The sequence below is a fragment of the Centropristis striata genome, chromosome 11 (assembly GCF_030273125.1).
Source record: "Centropristis striata isolate RG_2023a ecotype Rhode Island chromosome 11, C.striata_1.0, whole genome shotgun sequence".
NCBI lineage: Eukaryota > Metazoa > Chordata > Actinopteri > Perciformes > Serranidae > Centropristis > Centropristis striata.
The window spans coordinates 23,778,339-23,805,697 of NC_081527.1; the positions used below are offsets into that span (position 1 = coordinate 23,778,339).

General features: G+C 36.9%; 1 protein-coding gene across 3 annotated transcripts in view; it reads right to left on the bottom strand.

Moving 5' to 3' along the window:
• Positions 1-27,359, bottom strand: part of LOC131981113 (la-related protein 4B-like) — a 67,543-nt gene that overhangs the window by 10,132 nt on the left and 30,052 nt on the right. The window contains exons 5-15 of one of the 3 annotated variants that reach the window (XM_059345416.1): positions 25,308-25,386; positions 18,370-18,506; positions 17,822-17,925; positions 13,152-13,262; positions 11,736-11,789; positions 6,810-7,016; positions 5,630-5,736; positions 4,730-4,993; positions 3,719-3,764; positions 3,345-3,515; positions 744-940 (exon numbers count right to left, since the gene is read on the bottom strand). In XM_059345416.1, coding sequence (XP_059201399.1) covers positions 744-940; positions 3,345-3,515; positions 3,719-3,764; positions 4,730-4,993; positions 5,630-5,736; positions 6,810-7,016; positions 11,736-11,789; positions 13,152-13,262; positions 17,822-17,925; positions 18,370-18,506; positions 25,308-25,386 — 1,477 coding nt within the window. Of the gene's footprint in view, positions 1-743; positions 941-3,344; positions 3,516-3,718; positions 3,765-4,729; positions 4,994-5,629; positions 5,737-6,809; positions 7,017-11,735; positions 11,790-13,151; positions 13,263-17,821; positions 17,926-18,369; positions 18,507-25,307; positions 25,390-27,359 lie in introns of all 3 variants that reach the window. The other 2 variants (XM_059345417.1, XM_059345415.1) reach the window with 2 other exon arrangements.

A 27,359-nucleotide genomic window follows, 5' to 3' on the forward strand; every position in this document is an offset into this window, starting at 1 on the left:
ACCTGGTGTGAATGGGTGTGTGTATGAAGGTTTGGGTTCTGCTCTGCATTCTTTATGTACACTACTTTTCAAAAGTTTTAGAACACACCAACTTTTCCAGAATTTAATTGAAAATGATGCAGTTTAATGTCTCAGTGTACTCTGAAATTAATGCACATTTGCAACATTTAAAATTCTTTATTGAGCATGATAGTGTTTTGAAAGTAAAAAAAGATTCAAAATCACATTTTATGTTGGACTAAAGGACTAAAAAAAGACACAAAATGACCAAAAAAAGACACAAAATGACTTACAAAGACATGAAAAGAATTCAAAAATGGACAAAATAGCCCAAGACTCCATAGAGTTAAGTTGTTAACCCATTTCTTGTTCCCTGAAAAAGGCCTACTTGTATAATTCTGAAATGTACATTATTTTTCAGTTTTGGTTAAGCTTACCTTTTTTTATTTACCTCTGTCAGTTCACCACTTACCTTTGTACCCTTTCAGGCTGTTCATTTGACTTGAACTGCTTGAATTTCAATAAAAAACTGAAAAAATTGGGGTGTTCTAAAACTTTTGACCAGTAGTGTATGTTATCATTTACTTTTGTTTGTTTGGATTTTATTGTAAAGCTTGAAAACTAATAAAAATATTGTTAAAAAAAAAAAAAAAAGAGAGAAGATTAACATCTGCAGCTCTACACCAGTGGATCAATCTCAACTCACAGACTCTTAACGTTCAGATTCAACAGTGTGTTCTTACGCTGCTGGCAGGGAGGGGGCGGGGCTGTTTGGTGGGCCGGCGGCAGGGCTAAGGGTGGGGGCCGAGGCTGGGGTCGGGGTCGGGGTGGTCGGCGAGGGCTGGAAGCTTGTGGGCATCGGGGAGCTGGAGGACCGGAGCGGCTCTTTGGGACCCGCTGGAGAGGGCGCTCCTCCGGTGCTGGAGTCAGCATTTACATTCTGCAGGGACAACAACAACACAAACAGGGAGATATTTAAATCAAGCGGTTGTAGTAGCAGTATTCTCATGAGCGTACCTTTCTAGAATATACAGTACAGGCCAAAGGTTTGGACACACCTTCTCATTCAATGTGTTTCCTTTATATTCATGACTATTTACATTGTAGATTCATCAAAACTATTAATGAACACATGTGGAATTATGTACTTAACAAAAAAGTGTCTCGCGAAATAACTGAAAACATGTCTTATATTCTAGTAAGCAAAGGGTGGTTACTTTGAGGAATCTAAAATACAAGACATGTTTTCAGTTATTTCACACTTTTTTGTTAAGTACATAATTCCATATGTGTTCATTCATAGTTTTGATGCCTTCAGTGAGAATCTACAATGTAAATAGTCATGAAAATAAAGAAAAAGGCATTGAATGAGAAGGTGTGTGTCCAAACTTTTGGCCTGTACTGTATAAATATTAACCTTTGTGTTGTCTTAACTTTCTGTATGCACTTCTTGTCCTAAGGGTAAAAAATGACCCTCCTTCACTAAACCCCTAAAATAAAGCAGCCTGATTGCATTTTACATGGATTAAAGTAAAAAAAAAAAAAAAGTCTTCTGACTGGAATTTTATTCGCGCTACAGCCAAGTCACGTGCAGTGTGTGAAACATGTTCCAGGTTAGGTTACTTGACACCTGCTTAGGAAATATGCATAAGAATCAGCACCAAATGCAGCCATCACATTTAAATGCTCGACCAATACTGTTTACAGAAGGAGGATTTTAAACAGCTGTTCTATTGCATCCGTTCTTTTTTTTGTCTTTTGAAAACACATTTTAACTGTAAAAATATAAAAATCTTCATGTAAAATTAATGGGGAAATACCATATTGTCACAAGGACACAATTACCCTAAAAATAAAGGGACTACTCAGTCTAAATTACATTCAGTCTAAATTACAGTTTTTGCTGATATTTACATTTAAATTGACAGTAGAAAACCCACTCACTGTAATATTTACAGTGAAGTTCTGGCAACCACAGCTGCCGGTATTTTACCCTAAATTAAACAGATTTTTTTTTACATTATAGTCGTAAAATTAAAAATTGATTATCACCATAGTAGATGATTTTGATTACCGTAAATTAAGGAATAGTACACACTTTTAAACTGTAGAAAAAACACAGTTTCTTTCATGTAAAATTAAAGGACAAATACCATATTTTCACTAGGACACAATTGCCCTAAAATAAAAGGGAATATTCAGTCCTAATTACAGTTTATGATAATATTTACATTTAATTTTACAGTAGAAAACCCACCCACTGTATTTTTTATGGTGAAATTCTGGCAACCACAACTGCCAGTATTTTACTGTAAATTTAACAGATTTTTTTTTTATATTGCGGGGAAACTGTGGGGCCGTGGAGATGCTGTGCATGCACGAAAAAGAGTCCAATCAGTAGCACACATAATCTCAATTTCTTGCACTAACACCTTGACAGCAGCATGACGAGGGGCTGAATTATGCATAGTTGTCCATCATGTAATATACGTAGGGGTGCACTAATTGCAATTTTCTGGCCGATCACTGATCACCGATTTTTAAAAAGCCTGACCTGCCGATTCCGATTTTGGCCGATACCGATTTTTTTATAACTCACAGCATACACCTTCAATGTTTGAATCTTATTATATTGAAAAACAATAACACAGCAGTATTTTTCTTTAACAAAAAAAGGAAATCATAATGTCTGAGGTAGTTAATAAAATATTGAACTTAAAATAAATAGCAACAATTTACAGGACAAACTAACAAAAGAACTGCAACCATAAATAAAGTGGTTTTTGTTCTGTACAACATACAGACGACTAGGGAGGGCATCGCTTTTAGAATATTCGAATAGTCATTAAATCATAAAAAATCGAATAGTTCATATCTGGAAGGAAAAAAAGTTGTATTACTGGTGCCTTCCACACGGGGGCAGCGTAGCATTTGATGATACAGTGTGGCGGCTAGATGCCAAACTGTAGAAGAAGAAACAAAGTGTAGAAGAAGAAACAAACGGGGGAGAGGATTTTCCACGGCAGTCTATGGGCGGGACAAACAGAGATCGCTAAGTGAAGACCTGCGCAGCAGCACATACACACTGTACTGCGACAGAGCGAACTGTAGCTAACTGCTGGAGGCCGGCTCGTTAAGAAGAGCCGCTGTTAGCGGCAGTTAGCTACAGCCGGCCTCCGGCTCGTTAGCCGGTGGGGGGTTATTATCTAGGTAGATAAGATCGGTTTGACGTAAAGGAACCGGCCAATCCCACAAAATTAAGGAAATCGGCGCCGATCGATCGGTGCACCCCTAAATATATGGATAACACAAAGACACACACAAGTTTCAGTAGCAGTCTTTACCCGTTCCTTGGCGTTTCCGACAACTACGCTGCTGGCCAGCCGGTTGTCGAACACGTCGTCAGTCTTGAGCTGGCCGGCTGCTCCGGGCAGGGGAGGGAAGCTGGAGAGACCCAGCTCGAAGCTCGGAGACGGGGGTTTGGGAGGAGGCGGCGGCGACTGAGGCGTCACTCTCTACACGACAGCAACAAACAAACAGTCAGCACCAAACTGAAAGAACATCTGGCAAATGCCGACAGCTCTCAACTCACCAGGACAATACTATGCACAGTTACATTACAGGATGAATTCAATCCTGTTTTGTTTCCTTTACATTAGTCTATATCTAAATTTATACCAAAGCTACATTACAATGAAACACCAAAAAAAACACTTACTGTAAACTTTTCGTCCCTCTTTTTCCTAGAAGCAGAAACATTTTTCCTTTAAGAAAGAGAACACCTCAATTTACAAACATCCATTCTGTCTGAAACAAAGACTCGCACATGTGTTTGTCTACCCAGTAAAAAAACGTCTATAAACACAATCTGAAAAAAATTCAGAAAAAAAAATCTGAATACCGGATTTCCTCAAATAGTAGCCGGGGCTTCTATTATTAAAAATTAGTTTGGGATCCGGCTAATAATAGGGGCAGGCTATTATTTGAAGGAGGCTTTTATTAAAAAAAGAAAATCAGAGCAGCTCTGACCGGCACTTTTTAGAGTGTTTTACACAGTGCATTGTAGCCAGTTACCAGGATGTCGGCCATATTGGAAGTATACGGATGTAAACAAACAATGAACGCTGAATGTTCATTTTAAACAGGATTTAAAATGTCTAAACTACTAAAAAGCCCAGAAGAACGTGCGTAAACGGCTCAACTTTACAGAGAATGACTAGGACAGCAGGAGAAACAACCATATTTACCTACAGGACTAACTCGTGTGGCCAAACTTCTCAATACAGAAATCTGTTACCGTCAAATGATGTTTCCTGAATGGTGTTCTCCGTAGCATCACCTCCAGGTTGGAGTTAGGATTTCAGTTTAAGGTTAGGCCTTGTAGAGATAACTGTTTGGGGTTAAGGTAAACTTGGGCTCATGTTAACAACTTAAAGGAGGACTGGTTGGGGTCAGGGGTCAGGTTGGTGCAGGTTAAGGTAAGGGGGACACATATCGACGGGGGAACAGACTTTGACATAACACCGGTAAGACACCAGCTTATAAAAGAGGCCGGCTTTTATTTACTAAAAATTGTTTTTACACCCGGTTACTAAATGAGGCCGGTCATTAATAGGGGCCCGGCTTTAAACTGAGGAAATACGGTTTTTAAGGTGACGGGTGTGATGGGAGAGTTAGGGAGCCACAGGTATGTTAGTGGCACACAGCAGGACTTGCAGCAGCGCCGTACCTTCCTCTGCCGATACCCAGGGAGTAGTCCGGGGTTGTGGGCTCGGTGACTCGACCTGTGCCCACGGTGTCCCTGCGCGGGAAGGCTGCGGTGGAGGGTAACCTGGTTCTGGGCTGGCTGGTCGGGAGTCGTGTCGGCGGACTGCTGCGGACCCCGTTGAGCCGCTCGCTGGGGAAGCTGGGGAAGAGACCCGGGTTGTCCAGGAGCCCGGCGCTGCGGTCTGCTGTGGGGAGGGTCGGCCTCAGGTGAGGTTTACTGTGATTCCTGCAGGGAACGGGAACACTTCAGTCAACAAGTGTGACAGGTAAAAAAAAATCACTGCAATAAAGTCTGCAGTTTGTGCCCATTTGTCAAAGGAGGAAATTAATACTTCTCGAATTAAATTTACTTGTTCAGACCCAAAATCCTTCATTTAGGCCCTGTGAGCCCCACAAGCTGCCAGCAAGTTTGAAATGCATGTTTTCTTTGAATTAATTGCAACAATTAGACCATCCATTAAATGTAAAAACTGAAATTACTGTTGGGGTTTTCATGTGTGTGTGATGAAGACTTAATCAGGAAAACAAAAAAAAAATCTAAGCTTAAAATAGTGAGATTTCGTCAAAATCACTTTATCCTACATGTCTCATCTAAAATTTAGCCAAAAAGAAATCATTTACACTGACCAGATCCTGTAAAAACAAATTGTGCACTCTACATTGACACTGTGAAGCCATGATTGACTCGGCTGTTCTTATTTTTTGTAAAATAAATTCTCTCTGTTTATGATTTATGCCATTATAACTGTGTTATAGTGCACAAAAGACTTTTTTTAGTTGAGAATGAAGAATGGTTGAAAAATGAAGCCACAGTGAGTAAAATGTGACAATAAGCACCCTGAAACTGACTGGGATTACCAACCTGTTCCTGGGCGAGTAGTGTCTGACAGTGAGGGGAGACGTCGCTGGTTTGAAACTGTGTGATGTGGTAAATCCATTGATGAACTGGTTGTTGTGAAATGGTGCAACCTGGTTAACAGAAACAGAAACAGGAGGTCAAAAATGACAGATTTGAGTCTTTGCAGTGAGAGGAAAAGTGAAACTATTTAAATTTGATTGTTCCAGGTTGTATTTTATTTTGAAAATTTGTGCTGGAAAAAATATATGCAGTTGCTAAAGCAACCAATTTCTGGAGGCATTGACAAGATACTAATGTGTTTAAAACCATATGTCAATACCAAAATCAATAAAATCCTAGTTGATGTACAAGTAGACGTGCTAATGGTGAAACTATACATAAGCAGTTAAAAAAAAAGACAGATGCCAAGAAATATAAACATGGTTTTATCCACCTGCATGCTGTTAAAATTGAACCTACTGATGTTTTGCTTGCCTTAATGTCAAGCTATAAGTAAAATGCAGTAAAAATGCAGAAATAAAGCAAAGACACTGGTAAAGATAGCTTTTGAGGATTTTAATGTACATAATTTAACATCTAAACCAGGGGTGTCAAACTCTGGCCTGCGGGCCAAATTTGGCCCGCAGTGTAATTTTATTTGGCCCGCGAGCCAATATCATATTATTATATAATTATTGTACTATAAAAGCTGACCCGCCGGTATTATACGGCGCATTTACCGCTAATACTAGATTTATTATTTTTATTTTATTTTTAAATGTATATACCTGTTGAAAAACTTTATTTTGATATTTAAATCAGAAGGATGCAAATAGAAAAGAGGCATACGATTTTTATTTAATTTTTATTTAATAAATTAATGACATTGATGTGTTTTTTATTTGAAATTTGATTTTGCATGTCTGCACTATTTAGTTATATATTGTATGTTTATAAGCGTTGCTGGTTCCATATTTAATGTTAAAGCAAAACATGTTTGGTAGATATTAAAAGGTTTATTTGTTCAATGTTGGCCCGCGATTTTATTCAAGTTTTAAATTTTGGCCCATTGTGTATTTGAGTTTGACACCCCTGCTCTACACACACTGACTGCTTAAATACTACTTCGCTCCTTGACATAAATGATTACCAAGTACTCATCTTTTGAAAATCACAGTTTGTATTGTCTTCATCTTGTTCTTACCAGCGTGGGGTCGATGAAGCTGTGTGTGGCCGACCAGGCCTGCGGCGTGATGAGGCTGTATAAGGGGAACTGCTGCTGCGGGCTGTAAACCGGCGGGATGTAGTAGGACGTGTAGCGCTGCTGGGCGTACGGGTTCACCTCCACCGGCCTGTAACCGTTCTTTGGCATGAAAGTGTTGATAGCGATTGCCTTCGCCTTTATCCTCGCCTGGTGGACACAAAACAGGGCGGGAAATTAGTGATGTAGTGTTTTTTCTCTGTGCATCTTTGTTCAGGAGTTTCAAGGTTCTTGGCTAAAGTTTTTGCTCTATAACTGAAAGTATGATGATAATTATAAAACGGATGGCTCGAATCAAGCAATCTGATTGGTTGTTAGCCGTGGTATAAATCCCGTACACCAAGGCTAGAACTTCCGATTCTTTGTCACTCCGCTTTCATCTTTTTATATGTGGTGCTTGGGACTTCCTGGCGTTACAAAGCAACCAACAGATTGTGTGGCAGTCTCTTTAATCTCCCAGTAGTATCAAACTGGTTTTGTAGCATGCATATATATATATATATATATATATATATATACACACACACACACACACTACCGGTCAAAAGTTTTACAACACCCCAATTTTTCCCGTTTTTTATTGAAATTCAAGCAGTTCAAGTCAAATGAACAGCTTGAAAGGGTACAAAGGTAAGTGGTGAACTGCCAGAGGTAAATAAAAAAAGGTAAGCTTAACCAAAACTAAAAAATAATGTACATTTCAGAATTATACAAGTAGGCCTTTTTCAGGGAACAAGAAATGGGTTAACAACTTAACTCTATGGAGTCTTGGGCTATTTTGTCCATTTTTGAATTCTTTTCATGTCTTTGCAAGTCATTTTGTGTCTTTTTTTGGTCATTTTGTGTCTTTTTTTAGTCCTTTAGTCCAACATAAAATGTGATTTTGAATCTTTTTTTTACTTTGAAAACACTATCATGCTTAATAAAGAATTTTAAATGTTGCAAATGTGCATTAATTTCAGAGTACACTGAGACATTAAACTGCATCATTTTCAATTAAATTCTGGAAAAGTTGGTGTGTTCTAAAACTTTTGACCATTAGTGTATATATATATATATATATATATATATATATATATATATATATGATTTATATATATGATCTATAGCCTCTCAGTCTTTGTTTGTGTATAAGTGAGAAATCTCTGCTGTCAGTGTCTCAGCCGTCACCCACTTCAGCACCTCGGACATCGCGGAGCAGCGCCAATTTGCCATTGTACTTTATATGATCACATGTGACAAACTGTAGTGGTAAATGGTAAATGGGGTGCACTTATATACTAAACGGTGCCACCTGCCACCATTGAACGCAGCATCGGGAGCAGTTTGGGGTTCAGTATCTTGCTCAAGGAATCTTCGACATGTAGGCTGCCATGGTCTGGGATCGAACCACCAACCTTCCGATCAGTGGGTGGACGCTCTACCAACTGAGCCACTAATTCACCATACTGTGTAATGTACTCAGCTATGCTTACTTTCTGATGCTACATTATGGGGACGCTAGCGCACCTTAATTATTTATATTCTGGGTTTTCACGCTTATTTGGAAATGAATGACTAAAAGACACCGATGCGCTGCCAAAAGTGAGGAATCGGCTCTGAAACTTCATTTATCGCAATTTCCACACAGGTGACCCTGACGTTTTTCTACTTGACGCGTTCCAAAGACTAAGGGGCGTACATCCCAACACACCACGCCCTGTTGTGAGCTATTGCTAAAGTAACAAATGTGTTACGGCTGTGGACTGTCTCTAAGCCTTTTTCTGGAGGACAGGTGTGTTCTCCTCTCTCTGTGTGTTTCAGGTCCTGCCACGCCCCTCTCTGCATACCTGTTCACTCACACCTGAGTGTGATCTGCTCGTCAGGAGAGCTGTTATCTACCTCCAGATCCACTGATCTCCCCTCTCTCTTGCCACTGATCTGCTCTGGTTGACTGCATACAGTTTGTGTTGTAGCTGCTCTGTGTTTTGTCTCACAGCTACATATAGTCAGTATAGTATAGAGTCAACTTGTTAGAGTGTCTGGAAGCCTGGTAGGGGTTCTCTGCCATTTCTGTTTACCTGTTTTCTCCTGTTTTTGCTTATTTAGGGAGCTTAGCATTGTCTGTTTTGTTTGGTAGGTTTAGCTGAATCTTATTTTCCAGATCTTTTGTTTCTTATTTTGGCCTTGGAGACCCTGAAGATTTAGCTGCTTCCTTTTTCTGTGCCACTTAGTTGGTTTATCTCTGTTTATTCCATTTGCCTGTTAATAAATATTATAATTGTTCAACTTGGAGTCCATGCAGCCATTTTTCTGCATAGTTTTATGTTTACCAAATATGTTACTTCCTGTGACCCCTAGACCTCAAACGAAGGTCGTAACAAATGGAAGAACCAATCAAATGCTCTATGTGCAGTCCAACAGCACGTTATATAAATGAGTGGGGGAAGAAAAAAATATCTGCAGCAGCTCTGCAGCCCTGCCAGGCTTTTCTTCTGTGGTGCTACTGTGGATTTTCATACATTAGTGGAGCTACTTAAAACCGTGAAGCCATGTCAACTCTGAATGAACCTCTTAAGTGAAGGTCTGTGATTTGAGAGTTCTCTGCTGAAAACCTTGATGTGTTTTTCTTTGTGACACTCATTAATTATGCATGGGTAAAGGATATCTCTGTCCTGTTTCTTCGCTAATGAAAATTCAACATTTAAGAAGCGAATTTGGCTCAAAGCACAGAAACTGACTGTGACACAGTCCTATCATCAGGAAGAAAATAAAAGGCTTGCCCACAGACAGAAACATGGCGACGTGGGTGAAATGAGGAAAAGAAAATTGGGTTTTAGACGTTGGCGGTCAATTAAAACCAGAACGTTCATGGCAACAAATTAATGAGTTTCATTTCGTCTTTTTTCTTTCCTGACAGTCGTCCAAAGGTCATACTGAATTATATGATGCTCCTTATAAAGCTTATTGTATATAAAAGAATGGATGATATGTTAAATATGTTTATTCAGCTTATATGTAAGAGTGTCTCTAAAAGACAGTGGTGGAAGAAGTATTAGGATCCCTTACTTAAGTAAAAGTACTAATAAAACACTGTGAAATTACTCCACTACAAGTAAAAGTCCTGCATTAAAAACTTACTGAAGTACAAGAACAAAAGTATCAGCATTAAAATGTACTTAAAGTATCAAAAGTAAAAGTACTCGTTATGCAGAATGAACCCACTCAGATTGTTTTGTATATTCTAAATATATTATAAGATTATTTGTATTGATGCATTTATGTATGTATCATTTTACTGTTGTCCAGATAGGACTAATGTCAATTACTTAACACACTGTTATGTTTTATAAATGTGTAATCATATTAAATATATGGTATTTTTTCATGTTGAATCTGAAAAGTAACTAAAGCTGCCAGCTAAATGTAGTGGAGTAAAATGTACAATATTTGCCTCTAAATGTAGTGGAGTAGAAGTATAAAGTTACATAAAATGGAAATACTCAAGTAAAGTACAAGTACCTCAAAATTGTACTGAAGTACAGTACTTGAGTAAATGTACTTAGTTACTTCCCACTACTGCTAAAAGAGGATAACAAGAATTGTAAATTATTATGGACAAAAGCCTTATCATGACCAGATCACATGACTTCCTGCTGTTAAACCCTCAGCAGCGTGTTTAGCTGCCATCAGCTTCCCCTTCAACTTCTGGCTTCAAACTCCACGAGGCTAGTTTGTGTTTGACGATGGAAGGCCAAGTAAACCCAGAGATAAGGTGAAATATAAAACCAAATGTTCTCATTTTACCTCTTAGATGTTATATTCGTGACAAACATTTAAAATTGTGCATGACTGTATTCTGAAAAGTGTGTGTTTTTTTGGTTTCAAAATGTTGATCCAGTAGGTCAAAGTGAATTAAAAAGAATGATCAGGTCATAAATGTGAGCTTGTGCTGAAAAAATTATACCAACATGTCATGGCAAACAGTTTTTAAGATGTATATATATATATATATATATATATATATATATATATATATATATATATATATATATATATATATATATATATATATATATATATATATATATATATATATATATATATATATATATATATATATATATATATATACACACACACACACACACTACTGGTCAAAAGTTTTAGAACACACCAACTTTTCCAGAATTTAATTGAAAATGATGCAGTTTAATGTCTCAGTGTACTCTGAAATTAATGCACATTTGCAACATTTAAAATTCTTCATTGAGCATGATAGTGTTTTGAAAGTAAAAAAAAGATTCAAAATCACATTTTATGTTGGACTAAAGGACTAAAACAAGACACAAAATGACAAAAAAAGACACCAAAAGACACAAAATGACTAATAAAAGACACAAAATGACCAAAAAAGGACACAAAATGACCAAAAAAAGACACAAAATGACTTACAAAGACATGAAAAGAATTCAAAAATGGACAAAATAGCCCAAGACTCCATAGAGTTAAGTTGTTAACCCATTTCTTGTTCCCTGAAAAAGGCCTACTTGTATAATTCTGAAATGTACATTATTTTTCAGTTTTGGTTAAGTTTACCTTTTTTTATTTACCTCTGGCAGTTCACCACTTACCTTTGTACCCTTTCAAGCTGTTCTTTGACTTGAACTGCTTGAATTTCAATAAAAAAACTGGAAAAATTGGGGTGTTCTAAAACTTTTGACCGGTAGTGTATGTATATGTATATACATATATATATATATATATATATATATATACATACATATATATATATATATATATATATACATACATACATACAGGCAGAATGAAAAGGACTGGAAAAAAAGACAAAATATCCCCAACTGAATGTTAAGTAATGTATCTTACCTTAATGGGTTTCCCTTGGAAGGTCTTCACCTCCTCACGGAGATACTGATATGCCTTTATCAGGAGAATGTAAACACAGTGTTAGATAAGCGCTAGATTTTAAATAGCATACGAAACAGAAACTGGAATGACAACTTGATTCATTTCTGTACTCGAAGAATCTTTAGGTGTAATATTATGAACTGTGCAACCACTCAAATAAGGCTGGGAGAACAAAACTGAATTCATCAGTAGTAAATTATAGTAGTAGTTCAATTAAAAACATAAGAAATAGGGGTGGAAAATGAGAGAATGGGAACAGGATACTGAATATATACAAGAAGTGGATTGAAAGATCGGAGAGAGAAAATGTAATATGGGCTTAACCTCCTGAGACCCAAGCTTTTGTTTTGTATGTATTGTTAGTTTCTCCTAGATATTTTGGATCAGTAGGACCTGATTAGTACCAAAACTAAGCAGTCTTTGAACAGGGTTAATTTTACTGTATAACACAATTAATTCACTAGTTTATAAAGCTGTTTATTTCTTTACATTTACACCCTCTCATTTAAAGAACGATAGTAAAAGTCTATTCGTTCTCAAATGAGTACTTCCTGATTAGCAGTGTCGTAGCTTGTTGCTATTGCTAAAAAATAGTCAAACTACAAACATTATTAAGCACAAATAAACAAGTTTTAACCATAAAATCTGATCTTTTGTACCTGGTCCACTTTTTTCTGGGGATAAGCTGCTGATTGACTTTACCAAGATGCTGCCATTTGATTTTTATACTGATTAATGTATTGACTACTGAGGACAACAGGTCAAAGTTAAGCAAAATTAAGTATAAGGTCCAGCAAACCTAAAATTAAATGTCCACATATGAGGACGCAGGGTCACAGGAGGTTAAGACACAAAGTTTTGAAAATAAAATAGATTTTCCAAGGTCTAATCTTCTGTCCCGATTTATTGTTTCATTATCACTTAATATGTAAAGGAGAAAAGGTGTATCTGAACATTATTTACATTTGTAAAAGAGAGAGATCTTATAAATATATTTTACTCTCTCCCTAATGACGGAGGTGTGCAATTACTGTCACTTTAAGAATAACAGTATAATATTACAGGGTTTGTAAAAATGCACGAGTAAATGCAAGAGTAAATTAAAACTTTTATGCACTTTTTTATTTTTCCAGCTGTTCATATTAATTTGACTGTATGTTTTGATCCTATTTTTTTGATCTGAGCATGCATTTATGTGTGATTGTACAGATGACAAACATCAGATTATGTTAAAATTCAAGAATTTTTCAAGCAATTCAAGCATTCAAGAAGGCATGAAAACATACCTGATAAAATGAACCTTTTTCCAAACTTTTAAGACTTTATATGAAACCCTGACGGTAAAATCTATTGACTGTTCCCTGGTGTTGTTACCTGCTGTGCATCTGCTTCTGATTCAAAGGTGATGAACCAGTTGTCATTGTAGGCAAATTCACAGTTGATGAACTTGGGTAAGTTGTCCCCTTTAAAAAGAGCCTCGACCTCCTGCAGAACAAAACAAAAGAATTAGTCATTTTCATAGTGACGCACTTACAACAACATTTCCACAAAACAGCAGCTTCGCACCATTTAATAAAGATAGATCAATGAAACACTGAGTCATCCAGGGGAAATAGAAGTGTTTTATCTTTCAGTTTGGGCTAAAAAAGGATGTGAGAATCTTTTTGTTCAGTCACATCGAAAATCTTTCCACCTAAAGAAATAATACGTTTTCATTCTGTGTGAAAGCAGATTATCTTATTGATTTAATTCATCAATAAGATTAAAAGTCTAACATTTAGGAATTGCGACACATAAACCACAAGTTTAGACTTTTACAGGTCCAATATGTGCAGAAATCAGGCTGGATTTGACTGCTGCGCTCAATGAACATTGGACTAAAATGTCTTAAAACTTAAAATATGACAACTCAAATCACAATATGCCTGTGAAATAATCGCCCGAAATTCAGTTCTGTTGCATGCAGAGCTGCATCAGGAGTCGATCTGTTTGCAAGAGAGCTATAAGGTCAATTATCATGTCTGAGTTCTGCTGTAAATAATTTAGTTGGCTCTGAATACTTTATGTGACTGAAACACTGAAGTATGTGTCTGTACTGCTGCTTATGCACAATAATAATAATAATAATAATAATAATAATCACTTAGGTAGATGAACATTATGCCATTTTGGTAAAAAAAAAAAGGAGACACACAGGAGTTTTGAGCTCTACAACCATGTTGGGACGCTGTGTAAAATGTAAATAAAACAGAATGTATCAAATTCATAATTTAGTTCATGTAGTTCATATTTACAAACACAAACGTTTATCAGTTTGAATATTAACCTGTAAAAACCAGGTTAGAACACAATTGTAAGACCAAAAAGCATGTATAAGGCTTCATTTAAAAGATAACATCTTCTAGTTTCTGCAGTTTTGCTTGTTTCATTGTCCTTTAAAACAACCGACAATTTTTGCCTGTTTTGAAATTTATTTTCGCCACGACACAATTAACAGGTGATCCACACTTGTTGCATGTGCAGTTTTTCACTAATGGATTGCATATTTAGAAAAGAAAAGCCTTTATTGTCATTGCTCAGAGTACAACAAAATTATGGGTGCTCGACCCAATCAGTGCACAGGAAATATATAAAAACGATATAAAAGATATGAAATATAAACATGGGGTAAATTATGGGCTTAAATTTGTCTCATTAATATCTGTAAACGCTCAGAGGGCGATCTACAAATAGTCCTTGATTTGCACACGTGTTTTGCTATCCACGAATACAAATTTCTAATTCGGAACTTGTATTATGGTTTTTAAAAATAAATGTGTATTTGTAAATATATTGTGTATTTGGAAAAACACAATTTTCCATTTGTAAAAACGTGTGGATCTTGTCAACAGCGTCTCAAAAATGCGTCTTTGAGGAAAGAGGTGTGTGTGTGTATGTGTGTGTGTGTGTGATTGATGATTCACAAAAGCAGAGTCACACTTCACAAACAGAATTTTCAGTTTTACAAATGGCTTTTCTGTTTTTACAAATGGAAAATTGTCTATTTACAAATACACACTTATTTGTAAAAAACGAAAATACAAGTTACAAATTTGAAATTTGTATTTGTGGATAGCAAAACACGTGTGCAATTCAAGGACTATTTGTAGATCACTGTCGTTTACAGGTATGAATGAGACAAATTTAAGCCCATAGTAAATATGTAATTAGTATTGCACAGCAATGAGTTATAGATATTGCAGGGTACAGAGTACAAGCGACTTAGAGTTATAAAGTTATAAATCTTAAAGTGAGAAAAGGTTTAGATAAGAATATGAAACTGTTCTTTCAGGAGCACGATAGTATTTTTACAAGTTTCAATTGAATGTATGTCACAAAGGATCAGCAAAGTCACATTATGTTTTATTTAGACAACGTGACAACTTTTATTGAATCAGGGCTGTACGTAATAAAAGCACTCCACTGACAGTGCAATGTTTGTTGTGTTTTTTCTTAACAAATTGGTACAAAATAAAGCTTTACAACTACTTTATTAGTCGTGTTTAAGAAGAAAAGGTTCTTTGTGTCCACAATGCAGAGAATTTGGAATAAAATCTGCTTAAAAACATTGCACTCTGCAGCTGCTGTTTCACTAATGTTATTACCAATTAGTGCAGATGAAATAAACATTAACAGCATTTTCCGCCATGTTTACTCAACACTGACAGAACAACGTTAACTGTTGCATGCAAAAGGATTTTGGACATAGAGCCGAGCTGAAAGTGTTCTGCTGTGGCAGCCCTCTTTAATTAGGAGCCTGTCGAAGTGAAAACGTTACGTCTTGCTGAGGCAGATAAGTTACAGTTATCTGCAAATATTCCACAGCTCGACTGTTCGGGATTTCTCGATGGCTGCTGCCGTAGCAGGAAAAGGCTTTTGAGTGACATTAAACCTCCTAAAATGTGCACTGTAGTGTGTGTGTGTGTGTGTGTGTGTGTGTGTGTATGTGTGTGTGTGTGTGGGTGAAGGCTCTGCTGAGGCTGGATTAGTGGTAGAAGGATGGAGTGCTTCAGTTCTCCATATTAAAATCCTGACCAGGTGTTGGGAACAACAGGTGAGATGTTTGACTTGGACGTATGAATGCAGATTGGTCTCCCTTGTCACCACGTCGTCCTGCTGTCATGGTTTATTCAACAGACTCTATAATACAGACGCTGCTCTGCAACCTAAACAGTTTCCCACAAGCAACACCAAGACTAAAGTAGTGATATAGAGCAGTCATTCCCAACCAGGGGGGCGCCAAAGATCCACGGGGGGTCGCAAAGCCCTCTTGATTTTAAGGGGTGTAAAAAATCTAATGTCTTTAAATACAGATGAGTCAGCATTAAATTCATTAGTGTGACAAAAACAACTAAATAAGGGCTACATTAAATGTTTATTTATTTATTTAAATAAAAAAATCCCTACAGAAAAGTTTAAAAATATAGGCTATTTCGCGAGAATAAGGGCGTGTGTAACATCACTCCTGCAGTATACACAGAGGTAACCTCACCTGGCGGTAACCTCACCTGGCGGTAACCTCACCTGGCAGTAACCTCACCTAGCGGTAACCTCACCTGGCGGTAACCTCACCTGGCGGTAACCTCACCTAGCGGTAACCTCACCTAGCGGTAACCTCACCTACAGGTAACCTCACCTAGCGGTAACCTCACCTAGCGGTAACCTCACCTAGCGGTAGCCTCACCTAGCGGTAGCCTCACCTAGGGGTAACCTCACCTAGGGGTAACCTCACCTAGCGGTAACCTCACCTAAGGGTAACCTCACCTAAGGGTAACCTCACCTAGCGGAAACCTCACCTAGCAGTAACCTCATCTAACGGTAACCTCACCTAGCGGTAACCTCACCTAGCAACAGAAACACAGAGCTAATGGAAAAATGGCAAAGCTATATTCAGCATTATTCAGCATTCTCATCTCAGGGAGACTAGAATGCTGAATATCTCAAAAAGAAAAAGAGAGGGAACCATGAAAGTTACATTGTGTTTGGCTTCATAGAAGCAACGGACAAAATTAGAGCCGAATGCATCTTTTGCAGTGAGAAACTGGCAAATGAAAGTTTGAAACCCTGCAAACTGAATCGCCACCAGACAACTAAACATCCCGAGACGGTGGGTAAACCCAAATAGGTTTTTCCTCAGAAAAAGATAACTCGTTGTCACAAACAGGCCCCAAAACATTATGGACAGCTTTAAAAAAGCTGGAAGCGTCCAGAAATAGTTAGCGGTTGCGTCTTTTGAGTGCTCTCTCCTTATTGTGCAAGCCAAAAAGCCACACAACATTGGGGAAACACTGACTAAACCAGCTTGCATTAACATGGCTGAGATACTATGTGGACCGCAGGTGGCTATCAAATGTAAGACTGTACCACTGGCCAATAACACAGTGAGGGGGTCACCAAAGTTTACAATGGTAAAAATGTGGGTCCCTCAAGAAAAAGGTTGGGAACCACTGATATAGAGCAGTATTTCTCAACCTTTTTGAGTCGTGACCCCCAATTTAACATGCATGTTGTCCGCGACCCCCGCTCACTGAACAGAATCTCACATGCACAGTTCAGATCACCGAAAAAAGAAACAAAATGACCAAAAAAAGGGAAACAAAAAAAACAAAAAAGACACAAAATGACCAAAAAAAGACACAAAATTACCAAAAAAGACAAAATGACTAAAAAAAGACACAAAATTACCCCAAAAAGAAACAAAATTTACAAAAAAGACACACAATGACAAAAAAGACACAAAATGACCAAATAAAGGAAACAAAATGACTTAAAAAACACACAAAATGACCAAAAAAAGACATTAAGTGACCAAAAAGACAAACACATTAACACATGAACACTTTAACACAGTGGAGACAGAGCTGACTTCCAAAATGATTTGGCGACCCCCAGAAATCATCTCGCGACCTCAATTGGGGTCCCGACCCCAAGGCTGAGAACAGCCGATATAGAGGATTGTCTTGTTGTCCCCAGTACAGATCAAACACAATGCAGTATCCACTGACCTCTATCGGCGTGCTCTCAGGAACCTCTCTCAGGATCACAATGCAGCGGTTCTGATTGGGTCGCACCTTCTCCCCCTTCTCATCCACTTGGACCAATGGCAGAGCTAAAGATTATGACACAATGAGGCATTTATAGAATTTGGTTAATAAAAAAAAAAAAAAAAAGTGCCAACCTAAATGCCTCAAATCTCAGTGAAACAGATTACATTCTAAAGCAGCAGCACAAATAAGTTCCACTTTGTTTACAGAATCTCCTCCAATTTATATATAAAATCTTGACACTGAGCCATAAAACAAAAGTGCAGCTTCAAGCCAGACAGGATTAATTTAAGTCGTAAATTAAGTGTGTGTGTAAATCAAACACAAGCAGGTGAGACTCGGCTGAACGCACTTTAACTGCTCCTCCTGGGAAATCAACCCAGACACATAAAAATGAACCCTGTAGTGTCCGGCAGCCTGCCGAGCAGATGAGCATCATTAAAGCCCTGCTCTTCTTTTAATCCCAAGATTCTAGTTGGCGAGGAAAATCATACATATATTTTACTCACATCGTAAAATGTCCACGATCAGCTCCACGTCGGTGCTGAGCTTCTTGACGTGGTCCAGGTTGGCCACCGTCACAATTGGCACATATTGGTCGCTGTCCATCTGGGAGATGAGGTACATGTCACTGGCCAGATTCTCCCTGAGAGACAGAGAAGAGGCAGAGCTGGTTAGCTCAGAGGGAAATCAAATACAGTGAACTCAAAACGCTCTTTTGTGCAGCATAACACACTTGTAGTTCCATTATTAATCATGAAAACATAAGTAACACAAGCTGAGTTTCATTGTTTTTTTTTAAATACTGGTATAAAGTGGAATCTGTATATACACACAACATTTTTCTAAGTGCCTACAAGCCTGCAGTTCCTAGTTCTTCATCACCAAGTTGTGCTAAGAAGTAGAGGTAGACGGATATATTCGATAGATTCGCCAGGCAAGGCTTGGTGCAACATTTGCCATTCTCTGGTGAGCTGCTGCTGATACCAGAAAAAAGAAAAACACATCAAATATGTGGATCATCTGAGGCGCCACCACCTCGAGGACGAGAACAACATACACATTGTTTGATATCCAACTGTTCATATGTTTTGTTTGTTTTGTTAATTAATGTTTCTTTTTTTTTGTTTAAATTGAGACTTGTGTAATATTTGTTATCATTGTGTCATTTTTATCATGTAAATGGAGGGAGAAAAAGCAATATCGGCTTCAAGAATCGGCCCAAAAAAATCGGCCCAAAAAAATCGGCAGCACATATCGGGGATCAGTTAAGACTGATGTCACAATAACCGGTAATTGGCATCGGCCTTAAAAAACCTGTATCGGTCGACCACTACTACAAGTGCGAAATGCAATGTTTTCTGCAGGGTCTGGTTTGTGTAAACTGTTAATTTTGGGTGAAATTTTGTAAAATAAAGGGATTTTGATAAAATATCACAATTTCAAGCTTCTATTTGGTCATGTTGCGTGACAGGATCATTCTTCACACATGACTGGTTCAAGAACTGCAATGAAGACACTGCAGTCTAGTGACACCTGGTGGTAAAACAAAGTACCGTAATTTTCGGACTATAAGCCGCGCCTTTTTCCCCATTTTTCGATTCTGCGGCTTATATAACGGTGCGGGTAATCTATGGATTTTTACAGCTAACGGCCACTAGGTTACCTCCTAAATCTATGGATTTTACAGGTTACAGTCCACCAACTTTAATTCTATGGGCTCTATGACCGGTCCGCGAGGAGCGGCGGGCTCCAGCAGGAAAAGCTGGAGGCAGGTGTACTACCAGATCGGCTCGGCTGCCAGATCGGCTCGGGGTCCTTCGTCTGTTGATTACGTCACATAATATGTTTGGCTGTACGCTTAAATGGGAGTACCATGTACAACGGACAGCTGTGATTGGCTGTACGTCGTGGCAACGGCTGTAGTCATAGCAACGCTTGCCTGTGGCAAAACCAACTTTCAAGTTTTGTGTATTTGTGTGCTAAGCAGCAATAAACTGCTTTTTATTTTGACTATAAGGATGTGGTGTGTGGACTCCCGTAAGTGTACATAAAATATGAGAATAATTGTGTTTTTGTTGGATATTTGTGTGTGTGTATATATATATATATACTTTTAAGCTATTTTTCACGTAGCGTTTTGTGTGACGTAATCAGCGGCTGACGAAGGACCCCGAGCCAATCTGGCAGGGCGCCGGAAAAGAGTGAAACAGGTAGCGCGCAAAAGTAAAAGTGAAACCGAGAGCGGTACGAGAGACAGAACGAGAGCAAGACCGACATTACGAGAGCGAGATAATTTGTGCAAAGGAAGTTTTCATGCACAAACCGTCATTATGGAAAACAAACGTAGAAATGCATATGATGCAGCTTTTAAGTTAAAGACAGTCAATCTGGCTGTAAAAGAAGCTTCCTCAAGCAGCCATCTCTTTCCCCTCTGTGCACGAACCCTTACATATGGTAATTAAACATTAAAACACATGCGGCTTATAGTCCAGTGTGGCTTATATATGTACACATCATTCAATTTAGCTGCTGCGGCTTATACTCCGGTGCGCCTTATAGTGTGGAAAGTACGGTATACCAATGTTAATGATTTACATGTACGCTCACCTTAAAACTGTCACATTAAACTCAGATCTACATCTAATAAACATGAAGCAGCTTTGTTTTGGAAACCAAAAGTAACAAATACTTGAAGGGGAACCGGTGCTCTTCTGGGTACAAGTGAAACTCTTCAACCTGTCAGATACTTCAGTTGTTTCACACTCGGATGCTTTATTTATGCAACTGTGAAGGAAATGGTTTTTAAGTGTTCCTGATTTCACTTTCCCCAAATATTTTCTCATCGTTCATACCCTAACACTTCTAGTTCTCCGCTCCTCTCTTCCCCTCTTTATGCCTGGTCACGTTATTTTGGTTTGGTTAGTGGTTTTATTTGCCGTTTGAGAAAATCTTACAGTATTGTAAACTATACTTGATTACTTATTCCAAGTTGATAAAGAGAAGGGAAAAGTAAAACCTTGCAAGGCCTTGATTTCCTCCAAACCAGCAGCTAAACCACCAGCACCACAGAGGCATTCAACAGTATGAAATAAAGCATTCATTCAGACCACGCCTGACGCCCACAGCAAGAGAGAGAGAGAGAGAGAGATAGAGAGAGAAACAGAGAGACAGACAGAAAAAGAGAGATGCTTGATCAGTGTGAAAAACAATGCATAGTCCTACAGTACACTGACAGTAGCAAACGTATAGAAATACTTATTTATTTTAGTGTGATTTCAACAGTCCCTCTCTAGTTGATATGTCTTCAGCAAATTATTATTTTGTCACTGCAACATACACTACCGGTCAAAAGTTTTAGAACAGCCCAATTTTTCCAGTTTTTTATTGAAATTCAAGCAGTTCATGTCAAATGAACAGCTTGAAAGGGTCCAAAGGTAAGTGGTGAACTGCCAGAGGTAAATAAAAAAAGGTAAGCTTAACCAAAACTGAAAAATAATGTACATTTCAGAATTATACAAGTAGGCCTTTTTCAGGGAACAAGAAATGGGTTAACAACTTAACTCTATGGAGTCTTGGGCTATTTTGTCCATTTTTTGATTCTTTTCATGTCTTTGTAAGTCATTTTGTGTCTTTTTTTAGTCATTTTGTGTCTTTTTTTAGTCCTTTAGTCCAACATAAAATGTGATTTTGAATCTTTTTTTTACTTTTCAAAACACTATCATGCTCAATAAAGAATTTTAAATGTTGCAGATGTGCATTAATTTCAGAGTACACTGAGACATTAAACTGCATAATTTTCAATTAAATTCTGGAAAAGTTGGTGTGTTCTAAAACTTTTGACCAGTAGTGTATATTTACTAACAGTAATTATATTGGAAAATATAGTCTTACAAAATGCAACAGTACATATTGCAGTGCAGTACAATTAAGCCCAGTTTAAAACACATATGCCTACTCACATTACTATGATGAAAGTGTTAATGTCCAACTGAAATCAAATGTCTCTTTTGGGTCTGCTACAGCATACATATCTGTTAGGGGTGTCTTGATTTCAATTATATTGTATAAAATTAGCTTTGAATTTCCGCAAATCGAAATCAAACGCAGGAAATTTTGCATCTGCAACAAACAAGATGCTGTAAAAAATCTTACATTTGTCATGTTTCTGTTGCTGAGACCAACAGTCATGACAAAAATGAAAGTGCAGCTGAACTGCAGGCTGTTTAATGGTAATGCTTGTTGCAATATGCAATATTGTAAAATAAATGATCATAAAAAATTAAACTTGTATTTTTCTTAAAAAGTATTTATGATTTAGGGCAGGGGTGTCAAACTCAAATACACAACGGGCCAAAATTTAAAACTTGATTAAAATCGCGGGCCAACATTGAACAAATAAACCTTTTAATATATACCAAACATGTTTTGCTTTAACATTAAATATGGAACCAGCAACGCTTATAAACATACAATATATAACTAAATAGTGCAGACATGCAAAATCAAATTTCAAATAAAAAACACATCAATGTCATTAATTTATTTAATAAAAATTAAATAAAAATCGTATGCCCCTTTTCTATTTGCATCCTTCTGATTTAAATATCAAAATAAACTTTTTCAACAGGTTCATAAATTCTGCCTTTCTTTTCACCATTTTTGGGAAGGGGTAGCTGGGAGACAGCTCTAGCTTGATGTTGCTATGACGACTGTCACAGAGGAGCGTTTCTGGGTCCTGTCCTGATTGACGCGCCAAAACAACAGCAGGGCATTGTGGGATTTGTAGTTTTAGCGGTAAATGCACCGTAAAATACCGGCGGGTCAGCTTTTATAGTACAATAATAATATAATAATTTGGTATTGCCTCGCGGGCCAAATAAAATTACACTGAGGGCCAAATCTGGCCCGCGGGCCAGAGTTTGACACCCCTGATTTAGGGCATTATAACCGTGCACAAAAGATGTTGGAGTTTTCCCTACTTTTAGCCATGATTGTGATTTTTCCATCGAGGTGCAGGACTCATATGTATATGTTATATAATACAGTGAAAAGGTCACAGTGAGTAAAATGCTACAGCAAAAAACAGCCCGACACTGCTCAGGGCTCAGAGGGCTAAAGTGTCTGTGTAGGTGGTCGTGTTCCACATGGGACACAGAGGGAGAAGTTTAAACTCTTGAACTGTAATGAAATTGAACAGAAATGCAGCTTTTCTTCCTTTTGCGACGCTGATGAACCTAATGAGAGTGTTGAAGGCATTTTTAACACCAGTTGAGCCAGAACTGAAAAAATAACGTTTTTCAGGAGTTCTTATAACCAGAGAGCAGATTCCACCGAGTCATCCACAAAAGCTTTTCTTCTCTGGTTTCGGAGTTCTCTAATGGTCACTTAAGAGCGGCCATTTTTCTTGCTACGGCTCAATTTAAGTGCTTTTCTCCATTAACAAGTGTGAAACAGCTGCTGAGCAACAAGAAGAGCGGATAGGGTCTGAGATTTTAGCATGTTTGACCTGTCATTAAACAACATTGAAGGAATTTGTGATCACTTTGAGGGTTAAAAGTAGTGTCTCACCAATATGGGACTATTGAGACAGATGCAGATACTGATTTTAGACAGGGAACATACATTCATAAGCAATATGGTGGCCTTCATTTTTTATGTGGAATGTGCATTGATTTTTTTTTACCACACTGCAAAGGTACCCTGAGAGCTATTCTCTCAAACATAATCTCTATTAAATAATATTTCACATTTTTATAAATTACAAACAATGTATAACATTGTCAACCAATTATATAAATGATGATTAAGAAAATAAATAAATAGGAATAAAATAAATAGCTAAATAAACATAATTCCTGTTCAGTTTCAGTCAATTGCTGACTATAATAAGTAAATAAATATTACATAAATTAATAGCAAACACCATTCCTAAATCATGCCAAGGAACATTTTCTGCATTATTTATTTTGTAAAAATGTTTTTATTTTCTGATGCATCCATTTTTCTTTTTTATTTTATTAAGGTATTTTTCAAAATCTTTTTTTATTTTTTATCTTTTTAATGAGCATACTTGGCATCCTGTTTTTATTTATGTATTGGTATTATTAGCATAATTGTTAATGTTTCTGTTTCTCTGCTTTTTGCCTCCCTATATATTATTATATATTATTATAATACTATGTTTTTTGTTTTGTTTTGTATTTATTTTTCTTTTGTGGTTCTTTGTTCTAATGTACCCTTTAAAAAACAAAAATGTGGAAAACAGCTGTGGAATAAGTTATGTCTTGTACTGATGCTTATGAATGCTAATTTCCAATAAAAAAATATATAAAGAGAAAAAAAAAAGTTTTTATGACAGCAAATATCAGACAGTATATATACCCATACTGATATGCCTTTAATAGGCCAAAATCAGCCAATAATATCTGTCAACCAATATATCCAGTCTTCTTTTTATATTGATCATATTGATCATCCAAAGAAAAGCACTACTAATTAGACACAATAACTGATGACAACATAATTTAGTCAGTGTCTTGGTTTTTAATCCCTATTAGCTTAAACTAGGGCTGGGCGATATATCTATGTTTAAAAATATATTGATATATTTTCAAATGTGATATGTAATTAGACCATATCGCATATATCGATATATTTAAAATTTATTTTCTTTCTTTAGATATAAATGCTGCTTTTACTAGGGTTTGTCATATTTAGTTCTTCTGTAATGTTCTTTATTCTTTTCTCATATAAATGTATAAATTCCAGAAAAAGATTAGCTGATTATATTTCATAGGGTATTTTTATTTAAGATATTTTTTTTATTTAAATGTGCACTTTAAGGAGCTTTGACTTTAAAAAAAATAAATAAATAAGGTCCTCCTGTTGTTATCCAGTATTTATGTTCGCTTAAAGCAGGGGTGTCAAACTCTGGCCCGCGGGCCAAATATGGCCCGCAGTGTAATTTTATTTGGCCCGCGAGGCAATACTAAATTATTATCTTATTATTGTACTATAAAAGCTGACCCGCCGGTATTATACGACGCATGTACCGCTAATACTAGATTTATTATTGTTATTTTATTTTTAAATGTATTAACCTGTTGAAAAACTATATTTTGATATTTAAATCAGAAGGATGCAAATAGAAAAGAGGCATACGATTTTTATTTAATTTTTATTTAATAAATTAATGACATTTATGTGTTTTTTATTTGAAATTTGATTTTGCATGTCTGCACTATTTAGTTATATATTGTATGTTTATAAGCGTTGCTGGTTCCATATTTAATGTTAAAGCAAAACATATTTGGTATATATTAAAAGGTTTATTTGTTCAATGTTGGCCTGCGATTTTATTCAAGTTTTAAATTTTGACCCATTGTGTATTTGAGTTTGACACCCCTGACTTAAATAAACAGTAAATGATGTTATGTGGACTCACCGGGAAAGACAGAACTCCAAGGTCTTCTTCAGGTGCTCCCTCAAGCCCTCCTGAGGACTCTCTTGCTGGGGATCACTGCCTGCTGACACAGAGGGGGAATGCTTTGTAAATTAAAGAGCACCTGAAATAATCCCCCTGACCCAGTGGCGGTTCTAGACCATTTTTACTGTGGGGGCCAAGGAGGGGCCAGTGTTTAATCAGAGGGGCACATTAACACATTAACAAATGGCAAAGATGATATTTAAGCATTCAAAATCTTTATTTTAGCTTATTTAAACATCTCATTTAAGTAAATTGGAATATCTAAATACATTGATTTAAATAATGAGACTCAAAATGACCAAAAAAAGACACAAAATGACCAAAAAAGACACAAAATGAGAAGACAGAATAACTAAAAAAAAAAACCCACAGAAGACATAAAAATGACCAAAAAATACACAAAATGACCAAAAAAGACACAAAATAACAAAAAAAGACAAAAAGACACAAATGACCAAAAAAGACACAAAATGACTTACAAAGACACATAAAGACATGAAAAGGATTCAAAAATGGACAAAATAGCCCAATAAGACTCCATAGAGTTAAACTATTATACAATGTAACATTCTGGGTTCCTTTTGTGTACAATGAGATATTGTTTTAACAAAAAAAAGTTAGAATTGTTCCATTGTTCATTGTTATAAATTGATCATTTTATTATTAATGTGACACAGGGGCCACAGCAGGGGCCAAGGGCTTCTTCACAGGGACAGGGGCCCCTGGAGGCCCCTGTGTAGAACCACCACTGCCCTGACCCTGAGAGCCAAACATTATTCAGATCAGTGAAATGTAAGACAGGAGGTTGGTGGTGATGATGAAATACTACACAGAAATTGTTAATTCATCCAAAAAAACAAACGTGTAGCAGTTAGTCGCTCATCGCAACCTCAACTACTGTAGTTTTATGTTCAACCAGGTTTGTTCTTTAGTCAATTTACTTAATCAAAGTTAAGTTTACTGAGAATTCATCCAGATCCGAGACAAATCACATTAATCACATTCAAATCGAGGGTATCACGCCGACTAAAAATGATGCCCAATAATCAATAAATAAATGGGGAAACAAGCTTGAAAATCAGTCATTGACCAAAAAAGACACAAAATGACCAAAAAAAGACACAAAATGACCCAAAAAAGAAAAACTAAAACAAGACACAAAATGACTAACACAAATTGACCACAAAATGATCAAAAAAGGACACAAAATGACCAAAAAACACACAAAATGACAAAAAAAAAAGACATTAAATGACCCAAAAAGACTAAAACACATTAACACATTAACACAGTGGACACAGTGCTGACTTGTATTTTTATTTAAGATTTTTTTTTTATTTAAATGTGCACTTTAAGGAGCTTTGACTTTAAAAACAAAATAATAATAAGGTCCTCCTGTTGTTATCCAGTATTTATGTTCACTTAAATAAACGGTAAATGATGTTACGTGGACTCAACAAGCTTGAAAATCAGTCGTCGTGGGTTTAAAATTCCATAAAAACATTAGTAATTTGATTGCATTTACTTCTTGTTTGTATAAAAACGTATGTTGGCTGTTCTGTTTTATTCTAAAAAGCAACTTTTTAAACTGTCAGAACAATCCGATTTCAGGTTAACCTGCAGCTGATCGATTCGTGGCCCTAGACTTCTACAATTTTTTATAATATTTCTCTAACCAGCAGCCCTCCATTCAGCTCTACTGGTGAAATTCCTTTCAGGTAGAGGGCGTTTAGAGATAAATGTCTTGTCGGGGACAGTGTCTGGTACTGGTCAATTAAACTTTAATGCTGCGATAAATAAAACATAAAACAACAAATAGCTCTTAAGCGGTCACTGTACGCCTCCAGTCAATAAATCCTGCTGCTTGAGGCTGAGCACAGCTCCCAACAACAGGATGCAGTGTTGCTCCAATCAGTAAGAAAATAAAGACACAATCCTGCTAAAATCACTCGACAGGAGTTTAACCTTTCAGTATCTGTAATTATTCACTTTAGTTGGGAACCAAAACAA